A 12,723-nucleotide genomic window follows, 5' to 3' on the forward strand; every position below is an offset into this window, starting at 1 on the left:
TTTGAGCAGGACTGGAAGTATCCAGCAACATTTGTCCGCTCGGGAAACCAGTCGTGCCTGAGGACGGGGTGATCAGTTAAGGATGCTAAAACTCAGCACACTGCCTGTGCGCCTGGTCGGCTGGACCTTGGCAGATCCAATCAGGGACGCCCTTTGCACGTCCAAACAAAGAACCGGGTGACCGCACAGCTGCAGTGAGCGGGACCGGTGGCATTCCTGCATCCATTGTAGTCCATGTTTGGGCCGCCCCAGGTACCTGGAGTCTGAGAGCGGACCCGGGACCCCGCCTCCCATCTGGAGAGAGCTTACCAGGATCCCCGTACTGGTAACCCGGTTGCCGCCGACCCAGCCGAAACAGTACCCAGAGGTCCAGTCATGGGAAACTCGACTTATCTTTCGCCATGCTGGGTCAGGCTGACTGAAGTTGCCTGCCTGACTGTTGCCGTTGCCGCCCATGTCACCCAAGAGGCCCGCCAGAGCCGAAAGTTCTCCTGGCAAGGAGCAGTGTCCCATCCTTGCTCTGAGCCATGGTCCGAGATGAAGCCTGCCTGGTCTACGCCTCTACAAGGCCAGTCGTTCGGAGTAACCGGGCCCTCAAAGCCTGCCACACAGCTGTCCTGTGGCAAGACAGCACAAAAGACAGGTTGTGTAACTGCCGCCTCACCACTAGGTGTGGAGATGAGTAGGGTGACAAGATGCTTGGTTGCAATGCACATTATATCTCTACTATATTAATTATTTCTATTTTATCTCCTGCTTTTCCTCTCTGCCAAGAGCCCCACTCTCGTATGTTGCAATTATAATTACCCCTATATGTCATTTGCCTACTGTATGACTGTACAGAAGTATCACGAGGTAAATGTGTGTACAACCACGACCCGTACTTGATGATGTGGTCCCTGTGCTGCCCAGATGCTGGTGAAGTTCGCGGAGGCAGAGCGGCTGGAGCAGGCAACAGCGGAGCGGCGACGCCGTGCTGTCTTGCAGCACCGCAGCGCCGTGGAGGCGGAGCTGCGCGAGAGACGGATGCGCCGAGAGGAGGAGATGAAGAGGCTGGTGGAACTGCACCAGCTCCAGGCCGAGGAGGAGCAGTCCAGGTACGGTCGTCGCTTGCCGGCAGTCACCCGGCCGTTCCACTTTGAACAGTGCCCACCTGCTGCAGTGCTTTACTTGCAGGTGGTGCCTTCTTGCACCTACATCGTACCTGACAGTGGTACTTGCCTACTTGCAGTGCTTCCACTGTTGTCTGTATCATGTTGGATTTGAAATTTTGTGGGAAGAATTTTCTCGAGGTACTTAGAAATGTAGTATTATTAATACAGGAAATTTTATTAAAAGGGTAAATTTTGTACGTACATATAGGTTCAATGCAAAAATTTTTTAAGATTATTATCCAGGAAATTTTCTTTAGTGGAATATTCTTAAGAGGGATCTACACATAACAATGGTGTTTAAAACAAGCTGTAATAAGGTGCGCTATAAAAAAATTAACAAAGATGAGCTTTGGTCTCGTTCAAAAAATCAAAATGGAAATGTGCCTGTGGATTGTTAAATGTTACTTGCTAGAAATCAGAAAACACTGTACTGAAATGAAAACCGACAGTAATGATAAGCTCAACAGACTAAAATCAAAGTCAACGCAGAAATGCAACCTGGCATCCAAGGTCAACAGCTGTAATCCACCCAAAAAAAATCTGAATGTAAGTGACTCAATTAGTGCTGGATTACAGAATAATTGTAACCAGAGAATGCTGGATTAAAAACCTTTTTACTGTAGTTATTTTTATGTTCCCATTTTCAAATGTTGAGAAATAATTAACTAAAGATGGCACTGGAAAGATCCAGCGGATCTAGTATGAACACTCAGTTTGCGATATACGTTATGGTAAAGAACCTAGGTTGTGGAGATTACTATAAAAAGAAGCTTTGCAATTAAATGCACAATATTTTGTATTAACCTTAAATAATTATGATTTGACAATAAATACCATAAAATTAACTTAAACTGAAAAAAACATGAATAATGGACTGAGGTTTGCTCCTACAGATTCTGTAGTCAGAGCTGAACAACTGCAGTATGGCCAGAGTTAGCTTCTCTGATAACTGATAACACAAAATTTTGTACTGCATTTTTAATTAAAATAATTTTTTAAACAAGTAAGACAAAACTTTAAACAATTGAGACAAGAAAGTATCATATTTAGTAAGTATTAATATTCTAGTTGTTAATGTAATTACGTATGTAAAAAGTAATGTTTTACTGAAGAAATAGACTTTTAACAAACACTGTAACTGATATGTAATTGCTTATAATTTGATGTATTAAGTTTCAATGTGGTTTATAAATTTAATGGATGATAATGAAACCTATTCCGAATGTTGGTTTGTTCTCATTGAATGCAATGTGTGTTTCGGTAGATCATAGATAGAGAGAATAATGAACACAACCACAGTCTTCATCATCAGCCGTAAAGTATGAGTTAAATGAGCACTTTTAGCTGAGCTTAGAATTGAAGGGTGATGGACAGTGGTGGTTACACACCCATTACCATCTCCCCACAAACATTGTAGCAATCAGTAATCGTTGGTCGACTTGAACCTACATTTTGGACGATAGTCAAGATGTGGCTTGCACGTTCAGCTGACTCTCTCTCAAACAATTCTGTCGAAAACTACAAAAATCTGTCTAAACTCTTGAAATTCCTCAAGTAATGGCCATTACAACTCAAGTGTTTTGCACAAGGTGTAAGGAGATTGTGATTGACCCCACAGTCACTTGGATCACTTGGGTACTGAGTGTATGCTCATGAATTCAGGTATTGAGATCAAAGTTTAATCTAGGTTTGATCATCAAACCCTTGCACGTGATTGTTAAGCCTCAGTACTCACTGCCACTGAGGATATGTAATCTATACGTACCTATTAAAATATTTAGTTTTATTTTAAAGATTGTTTCTTTTCCATTTTTTTATTGTGTGTATTTTTTCAAATGGGTGTGGGTTTATTTTCATTTTTTAATTCCACTTTCAAAAATAAATTATCAATTTTGGATGTGCTTTATACGTTTCTGGATGAATAAAAGTGCTATATTATTATCAAGTTGAATCTTTATTTTCTGGAATTCAAATCGCAAATACAGGAAAGCACCAGTACAACGAACTTCAGTTAAACGAACACTTCACTTAACCGAACTCATTGTTTGGTCCCGCCAAAAACGTATATAATAACCTTGAATTTTATTTCATCTTAACGAATTTTACGACGGTCCGTTTCTTCCTGAAACAAAAATATTCACTTGAACGAACAACCTTGAGGCAAATTTTGAAAAAAATTACCATCCAAAAACTTGTACTTTATTTTTAATTTTCTTATTCAAACGTAACAGCGTGTACGTAAACAAAAACAATAACGGAACTAGTATGTGTGCGCATGTACTGTCGACATGAGTAGATTAATTCTCGTGTTTTGAAATAATAATGGGATGGTATTACGTCCGTTGTACAATACAAATAGTACATATTCTCGGACTTTTCGTTTGTTGGCTACTTACATCACGATAATTTTTGTACGGTACTTTGGCTAACCTGTGCTGTTTTAATTTATTTCTTGAAATTCATTTTTTTCACCATATTGTTTTTGTCGTGTCTACAGACGTGAAATTTTTTTCCTTTTTTCAATAGTGTTGTGTTCTTCAGTGCCGGTTGTGGGAAGCCTACAACTCACGTAGTTTCGGTTCCCTGCAAGAATTTCCGAAGATTTCCGAAGTTTTGCGTTTCGGTATTAACGCCACTTCAGCCGCTAAATCAATGAAAACAAGCATGTTGTGACTAACCTAACCCAACCCTTCGATTTTTTTAATTTCAATTTTTGAGTGAAATCCAAAGTTGCACGAACGTGGTAGGAAACCGAAACTACGTGAGTTGTAGGCTACCGGCCGGTTGTAGAAATGAAGCGTGTATCTGGGGGATAAAAAAAAGAACGCAATTCTTCAAAACTTTCGACCTAAGACCTAACTATTCAAAAGAATGGCCATGCTTGTCTTCAAATGTTTTGGAACACCACGCGTTTTGTAATGTATGCACGTTTGACTTTTCGATTGCACATGGTGGAAGGGATGACTGTAGAGGGCACATTGAATTAAAGAAACAGGCGGAACATTTTATAGTCATGACGAGCAATAAATCCATATCGTAGTTTTTTCGCTACATCTGAAAAAACGAAAGTAACGAACGCAGAGTTATTGTTTACAAGTTCTTTTGTTTGTCTTCTGTTGTTTGTTTATAAGACAGTTCTTATCCAACCAGGATAAAAGAAGCAAATAAAAATATAATTGTTCAAAAGTATAACTTTGAATACTTTGAATTGAAGGTTGAAAATTTCCTGTAAAATTAATGACATTTCTTACATATTCAGATGATTGTATTGTTCAAATAGTTTTTTTCTTCGATTCATTAATTTTCATTGTATTCATATACATAGGCCTACATTTTTAATTTATTTTGCATATTATTGTCCTTTGTTTTCTCTTGTGTGTGTCATAATTCCTCAGGAAAAATTTATTGTGCATGATTTACGCGTACTTTTTTAATATAATTGTCATTACTGATGGGTGTGATTTGAGGTTGGCAGCTCTGCCTACAATGTGTCTCCTGACCATAGACAAAGCATCAGCAGAGAGTATGTGAACAGGTTCTTCAAGCGGCCATAGACTAATGACTGAGATACTGAACCTTAAAACACTTAAGGTGTTTCATGTGTTTATCGGTATACATATTTATAACAATGCTTATGTTTCAGTATAAAGAACTTCAGTATAACAAACTCAACTATTTTTTGGTCCCTTCATGTTCTTTATAGTGAAGCTTTCCTGTAGTAACTCAAATCTACCCCTGGAATCAAAATCTAGGTTTCGAGGGTTAAAAATAAATTAAAATAAAGACATAAAATATGTTACCTGTAGGCCTGTGCGAATATTCACATTTTCGAATATAAAAACAAATAATTTATTATTCGTATTCAATTTTGAATACTAACACTTTGAAAAAACGGATATTCAGTCGTTGACGAATACAGCTGTGTGGGATCTCAAAATTATGAAACAATTTTTGGATAACATAAAATTTTCTCGTCGGCCGGGGTCAAAATTTCTACAGAATTTCCATAATGTTTTAGGGTTATTTGTCTACGTAAATTTTGAGAAGATGAATACATATAGTAAAGCCAGACTTAAACACAGTAATTCGGAACAATTACTAACAACCACATTATCAGCTAAAGTATTTTACAGAGAAGAGAGTCCAGCAATTTGTTAAAAATAGATTAGAACTGAGAGCAGACTGATAAGGATAAATACATGTCCATAAAAATCAAAACACTGCGCAGGTATTAAAGTTGACAAGTTTTCAGATCAGAGGGTAGAAACACAGCATGCCTCTTACCAAGGACTCAATACACTGGACAGAAAAAGAGAGAAACATTTTAAACAGCTACTGTGTTCCTACATTTCAGTTAAAACATGCCAAAAAATATAATCCATAAATTATAATATAGGTTGTATAAATAATGATTTAATTTCACGAAGTGGAAAATATAAACGGACAAATTAAATTTTGTTTTAGAGCTACATCAAATTTAATTATAGATTTAATCTACTTACTGTTCATTCTTTTTAAACCCACTCTCTTGAAGTTTCTCTACACATACTGTAAGTGCCTTACATATTCACTTTGCACGGTTTATTTTTTTTACAGATCCTATTTTGATTACCATGAAAAATAATTATTTATATCATCTACCTTTCAAAATTTTAATATTTCAACAAAAATATTTTACTTATAGTAATTGTAGCTGACTTAACCTAACCAACCTTTCACTTTATATTATTTATTTAATTTCCCAGAAGTTACTACTCTTCAATTTATTTTATTTACACTATATATATATTTTTTTCAATATTTATTTGTTATCTGTGGGAAAAAAAAATATTTTTAGTGGGATTACAATTCTTACTATTCGAATTCAATATTCGTATTTGACTCAAACTAATATATATATATATATATATATATATATATGTATATTCGCACAGGCCCAGTTAACTATTATGTTGAAAAATTTAACTCTTTAAATGTTTGGTTCATGAACTTAGTTTCCGAATCAATGTTTTATAATTTTATTTACATAATAATGTACTAAAAGTACAAAATATATTATTGAAAATTTATAAGATTGCAGAATTTTCAGTGTTGAATATTTGAACTTACTACATTTCCTCTAATATTTTACTTCAAATCTTTTTTTCTATAATATCAATCCTTTTGAATGTACTAAATATTTTATTGTGTGGGAGGATTTGATTGAGTCATTGCTATTATATTATGTTTTCACATTGTCGGTTATGACCCTGGTTCTGCAGTTATTGCTCCCTGTGATGATGCTAGTCATGCATGTTCTTGTACTCACAGGCTTTGCTTCATTGAAGAGGAGCGGTTACGTCTGCTGAAGGAGCACGCCGCCCACTTGCTGGGCTTCCTGCCTCGCGGCCTTCTGCGTCAAGACGACCTGCCCCACCTTGGTTCAGAGTTTGTCCAAGGAACTTGAATGTTGTCAGTATGCAGGTTCTTCATCTTGTTGTTATAACAACAAGTGATTTTGGAGTGTTTTTTTTACTGAGCATAATGCTCACCAACTTGTGACACCTTTTTCTATAAATGGTTACATTCGTCTTATGAATGGGTCTGTCATGTTGTAAAGTGTTTCACTTAGTATATACATGCCATGTTTTATCGCATAATCGTCGCACATTTTGTACTAAAATCAAGTTTGAAAAGTAGGTTTGCAATTTTTATGTGAAAAAAATTTTTTTTTTGTTAGATGAAGTTAGTCATAAAAAAAAACCTATTCATGGAAATTATGTTTATTTAAAAAGTAGAGTATACAAACACATGCCAAAAAAATTTAAATTAATAATCATGCAACAAACACATGTTCAACATTAAATATAAAAATGAAAACCCTGACCTGAACGTGAATCAGAACTAACTCATAACTATGGTCGTATTACACACTTATCATGAAAGAGTGTGAACTATCAAATGCAGTTAACTTGGCAATAGACAGAGCATGTGCATTGCATGAAATTGGTGAGCTATTAATATTGATATTCGACTATGTGCGTTCACTCTATTCGGGAATTAACATAACCAAATATGAATGATGCTACCTAGCGCTGGATACATTTTTATAAGCGTTACACAGTGGTGACAAAGTTGAACGGATAAAGGTTATATAAACGTTTGCAAACATCTTTAAAAGACAATTTTCACATCAGACAACTTCGTATTTCTGTTAATTAAATAAGTAAGCAGTTATATCTGAATGAATATTAGATTTAAACTTTAAAATACATTGTTTTATATGGGAAAACTATGAACACAAAACGCTTGGAATCTAACAGCAGGACCAAAAAAACATTATGCAATATTTATGCGAGAATGTCTTTTCTCCAAATTTTGATGCCCTGAAATAACGGTGCGACAAATATGTGATAAAACACTGTAATCTCTACACATCACTGCTTGAAGTTAAAGTAAATAGAGTATTGAAAATTTATGTGCTCAGTGATCTCAAACCATGTCCCTTAGCATTGGTCAGGGGAATCAAGTATGTGATTTTAACACTCAAACACTTCTTAATCTAAGGTACCAATATTGTGGTTGAGATTAAAACTTTGTGATATTTTTCTATAGTATAAATAGAGTTGTGCTTTACTGCATTATCAACAATGCCATCTATTAAAAAAAAGAAAAAAGTTATGGATTTTGCAGTGTCTTTTTGTTTTTATATTAGTGATGGGTTAATTCCTGTTTTTTCCCGGTTCTCGGTTTTGTACTGGTTCTTAAAAATTGGTTCTCGGTCTTCGGTTCTCACTTAAAAAATAAAATAAGGATTATTTACACATTTTTATGAAGTTTTTCAAGTAAACTATTTATTGTTTCATTTACAAAAAAGCTCTAAAAAGCCTGTATCCAGATTTACATCTTCAACAATTTACTGTTTATAACACTGAAAATAATAATTTGTTTGTATAATTCTGTCCTCAGTGATTTTATTGTATGCTTACAAATAAATGCATGGGCATAATGTTTCAGTCTTTAAATAGACTATTAAAACAAATTAAAAGATTTTAGTATAGTTTTCAAGCTACAGCAAACAAACCAACCTACTACAAATGTAATATCTATTAGTGAAAAATAATTCTAAATAATATAGAGAACAATAAACAAAACTAAAATTTACTATATTAATCTAGCAATTACATCAAAAAATTTACATACACACAGGAATAAAGTATTACAATAATGGAAATAAATAAAATGATGGTGAACGTTCAAAGAATTAAAATAAGACATTTTTCACCAGACTTATTGTCTACATAAAATTCTTGAGACAAAAAACCAACAATTTGACCCTTTCAGGGTCTAGTCTGTTCCTTTTCACATCGTAAATGACACCTGCAGTGAGAACGTACGCTCACAGACACAGTTGTTGAAGGAATACATAGGTTTAAGGGCAAGTTGTTTGAGTCTCTTATGATCAGAGTCATGCCAGTATTGACCAATTGCCTTTGGATCAGTCTCTAGGTTCAGAGTTGATTAATGTAAATAGAGCTTCATTTCATCTTCAGCACTTGTAGATAACTGAGGTCCTGAGCTACTAGAAGCAACAAAGTGCTTGTATCTGGCCCAAATGCAGTGACTACTGCCCGTTTGAACATCACTTGTTTAAAGTGAAGCTACTTTCTGAGGGATTACACTAGCTTCCTTGAGCATCTTCATTTCACAAATATTGATTCTTTAACTGAATTAAAAATTTCTTCGTGTTTTCCATCCTGAAAAGATTTCATCTTGAAACAGGGATCTAATAAAGTAACCTTTACTATTAGGTCACATGTATGGTGTGCCGGAAATTAGGTATTTCGGCACGTTTTTTTTAATATTCATTATAATTTTAAATTATTTTTGGAAATTTTATTTTTTATATAATTGGGTTACAAAAGGGTGATTTACACTTTGTTAGGCTGGTGTACTCTACTTAGTTAAACTTTGCGGCAGTGGCCCGAGGCACCTTTTCTCAGGGGCCAATCTGATCTAATGCAAACCTAAAGACGTTGTTAGCAGCCTGGATGACATTTCTCCCGCTTGCAGTCATGTCCGGGGCCTGTAACATTATTTTCCTGCATGACTAAATATGCACACACATCTCTGGACGAGTTGTTACCATTTCTCAGAGACGAGCTTACAACAGCTCTTCCCATCACGCATACGTCTTAGGTTCACTCATAGAAAGTCACGTTAGGACGCGTTTTCCCATGCCGAGTGGTGTCGTTTCTCCCCCCTCTTACCCCGCCTCCTAGCGAGTATCATTGAAAGTTCAAGAACCCATCAGGGCAAGTGGCCTGAGTCAAAGCTGTTCAGCCTCCAGAACTGTGGTGCGATTTGGAGACACCCACGCCATCTAACGAGCTCCTTTAGAACTAACCACCTTGTGGCTGACCAGAGAAAGGCCACCAGCGCTCCCTGTGCGCTTGAGTTGAGTACTTCCATCCCCCTTCTCAGTTAGGCCGCCAGAGCGCAGCACTGGCCACAGCATAAGAACACAGGCATCACCACCTCAACCTTTCTATAGTTGATAGGCGGTTGTTTTCGGAGTTGCCCTCTAGACAGCACTGTGATCGCGCGAAGTTCGAGTTAAACACTCGAGTTGTGTTTTGTTCTCGCCGCGCACCTTCGGGTATCTTCGGCTATCTTCGGTACACCCCCACCCCTCCAACCTTTGTTCCGGGGCGGAACACAGTTTTTAATTTAGAGACTTTCCGCGCGCACCAACACTTCGGCGCACGGTCCTGTCTGGCTGGTGCTACCATCGTCGACGCTTGTCTCTGCCAAGAAGAACGCCGTCACTTGTAACATGTAGTCAACAGACTACGAGAGATGAACTCCTTAATTTAGATAGAATTGTTTAGCCAGTTTCATAGTCAAAGTGTTATAGTAGTTTTCTTTTTCTGGTTTTATTTAAATAATATATTAAATGATGGAATTCTTGTTAAAAATCGCGTCGCGGGTGTCGGGCCTCCAATGCGCGCCTCCACCCTGAGTGACTGCATCATCCACCCTGCATTGGTGAGTGTTTATTTTCCTCGTCACTAGATTCCCCCCCCCCCCCCCCCCCCCACACCCTTTTTAGGCCTTTTTGGGCCATTGTTTTTCGGCACTGTCTGCAAACAGGTCTTATTCGCAAGAATGGATCTCTGTTGCAGGCAGGGTCCCAGAATCCATGCCAGAATCCACGAATCGGAGAGTCCAAGAGCCGGATGCGGAACTAGCTGCATTTTCGCACACTTCCCTCTCCAAAAAACAGGTGCCCTGATGCCATGTTGACTGCTGGACTCCGGTCAGAGAACTTCAGACCTCCGGTCCTACAATATTTATGAAACTTTAGAATTTCATCTCAATTACTACGTTTGAAGAGATAAGAATTATATAAAACTTTTATTTCTGGACTTTAAGAACTTACAATGGGATTGTTTTTGCCTCTTTGTATTTTTTATTTATATTTGTTCATTTATTTTAAATGAAGCCTTTAATAATCTAATTAGGGTCGGCCCGTATTTTTAACATATGCTAGAGCTCTTTTAATTATGTAATTGCAATTATACTTTGTACTTTTGTCTCCCATTCAACTGTTATAAGTTTCATCATTTAAATAAATATGGAGTAATTATATTCACACAGAATCACACATTGCTTCTGTTCTTTCCTCAAGTCCTTGTGAAACTAAAAGATCCACTGTTACAGCAGTGTGTAATGTTTATGGTAGTATTGATGTACTTAATCTTATTTACCTACACTGCCACAACGTAACAAAAATGGTAATCAGAGCGTGGTTTCGTAACAAAAATGGTAGCATTTAGCGTGATTAACTTTCTATCTGCTTTGGTTTAATTTATGAGCAGTGCTGTAACAATGGATGAAGCCAAATTCTTGTTTCACCCAAGCCAATAAATCATTTTTAAGACTGGCAACCCAATGCCTTTAGGGACAGGCATTTCCAAATAGTGCTGGATAACACTAATTAATAGCAACACCTGAAAAATAATAGCACAGCATTGTTAGTTTATATATATATATATATATAAAACTTAGTTGCACAGAAAAATACAGTCCTAATCAGATATCAAATATAGCAAATAATACCGCTTTGCAACATAACGTCATGCTATTAGATGGTCAATGTTTAACTGTTTGTGTACATAATACAAATGAAACCCTCCTCTTGTACGCTTGACCAAAGTAGGAACCAAAGACAAGCTAAGGGGAGGATATTCAATAAAAGAAAAATCTAGGGTGATGGCTAGTTTGTATTTAACGATCAAAATTACTTCCACAGTTACAAATGCAATACAAGGCATCAGCCAAAAAGGAAATAATCAATGACAACAAACTCACTTATATAGTTAAATAACTCAAACTCTCAAGATATACGATTCTAAAAATTACAAGGGGAACAACAGGTCTTTTGCCTTCAGGAGAGTGACAGGCTTTACCATCTGCAAGCATCTCTGCCGAACAGGCCACATTTCCACAGCCCCGGACCAATGTCAGCTTTTATCAAAAGCCTCCCTCCCCTGGTGCACACCGATAAATAAAAAGATTTTTAAAAAAATCCTACATCCCCTTAAAATATTAACATACGGGAAATATAAAAACATACAAGGTTATTTAATATAGCAAAAACACTAACTAAAGTTCTCATAGCTTTAACAACCTTTATTAAAATTAAATTGGGCTCAGATACTTCCTTATCTAAAATTACTCATCTGTCAAATTGATTACATTAACTGTGAATACACATGCTATTTAACCTGGCACACCATGTACCATGTTACTTTAAAACACTCGGTATTATTCAATTTACAAAAGTTGTACATTATACTAATGATATAAATAAATCATTTTATACCTTATTACAAGGAAATTTTTTTCTATATCAAGTATAACTACGTATACAAAATTTCTGAAATTGCAGGCTTTATACTAGAAATGAACCTGCCACTAAATTGACGCAAGTAAACAAATCCCTTCTTAAGTGTGCTGGTTGTACTCTTAACTCTTAGCACCGACTACTATACTTTGTTTACTTACAAACTTCTTTACAGAATATAACAATAGGGGAAAATATTCTACTAAAGTTCAATTGTACACATTATTCCAATCCGTTGTATGTTAATTACAAAATAAGCGTATCTAGCAAGGTTTTTATGATTACTTTTAACTTCGCAAAAGTACGAGAGCACCAACTCTGCCAGGAAGATTATTTAGTACAAAAATAGATACTTTAAACATTATCATGTACATGTGTCGTTTCTTAGAGCACCAACTCTACTGCCAATATTTATTCCCATAACCAAAGTAGAAATGCCTGCAGGAATAAATTAAGTTTTATAAAACTAAACGTAGTATTAACATTACAATTAATATAGTTGTGAACCTTGTCGGCAATTTCTCAGGAATAATTATAACCACAAACGACTCCCAAAACAACATGCAAAATAGGGCGGGTCAAACGTACAGTTTATATGAAGTTACCAACTACGCCGACACGGGAATAGATTGCATCCCGCAATCCATCGACCTCCACATGCGACCTCAGGCATCTTCTAGC

At 36.4% G+C, this 12,723-nt stretch overlaps 1 protein-coding gene across 10 annotated transcripts in view; it reads left to right on the forward strand.

Annotated features, from left to right (window-relative positions):
* Positions 1 to 10,800, forward strand: part of LOC134546270 (meiosis-specific nuclear structural protein 1-like) — a 52,643-nt gene extending 41,843 nt beyond the window's left edge. For 7 of the 10 annotated variants that reach the window (XM_063388971.1, XM_063388970.1, XM_063388972.1 and 4 more), the window contains 2 exons: positions 913 to 1,097; positions 6,465 to 10,800. In XM_063388971.1, the coding sequence (XP_063245041.1) occupies positions 913 to 1,097; positions 6,465 to 6,600 (321 nt within the window). In that variant the 3' untranslated portion in view covers positions 6,601 to 10,800. The remainder of the gene's footprint in view (positions 1 to 912; positions 1,098 to 6,464) is intronic. The other 3 variants (XM_063388974.1, XM_063388973.1, XR_010079123.1) reach the window with 2 other exon arrangements.
* Positions 10,801 to 12,723: the final 1,923 nt, after the last annotated feature.

Source organism: Bacillus rossius, chromosome 1, assembly GCF_032445375.1.
Source record: "Bacillus rossius redtenbacheri isolate Brsri chromosome 1, Brsri_v3, whole genome shotgun sequence".
Classification (NCBI taxonomy): Eukaryota; Metazoa; Arthropoda; class Insecta; order Phasmatodea; family Bacillidae; genus Bacillus; species Bacillus rossius.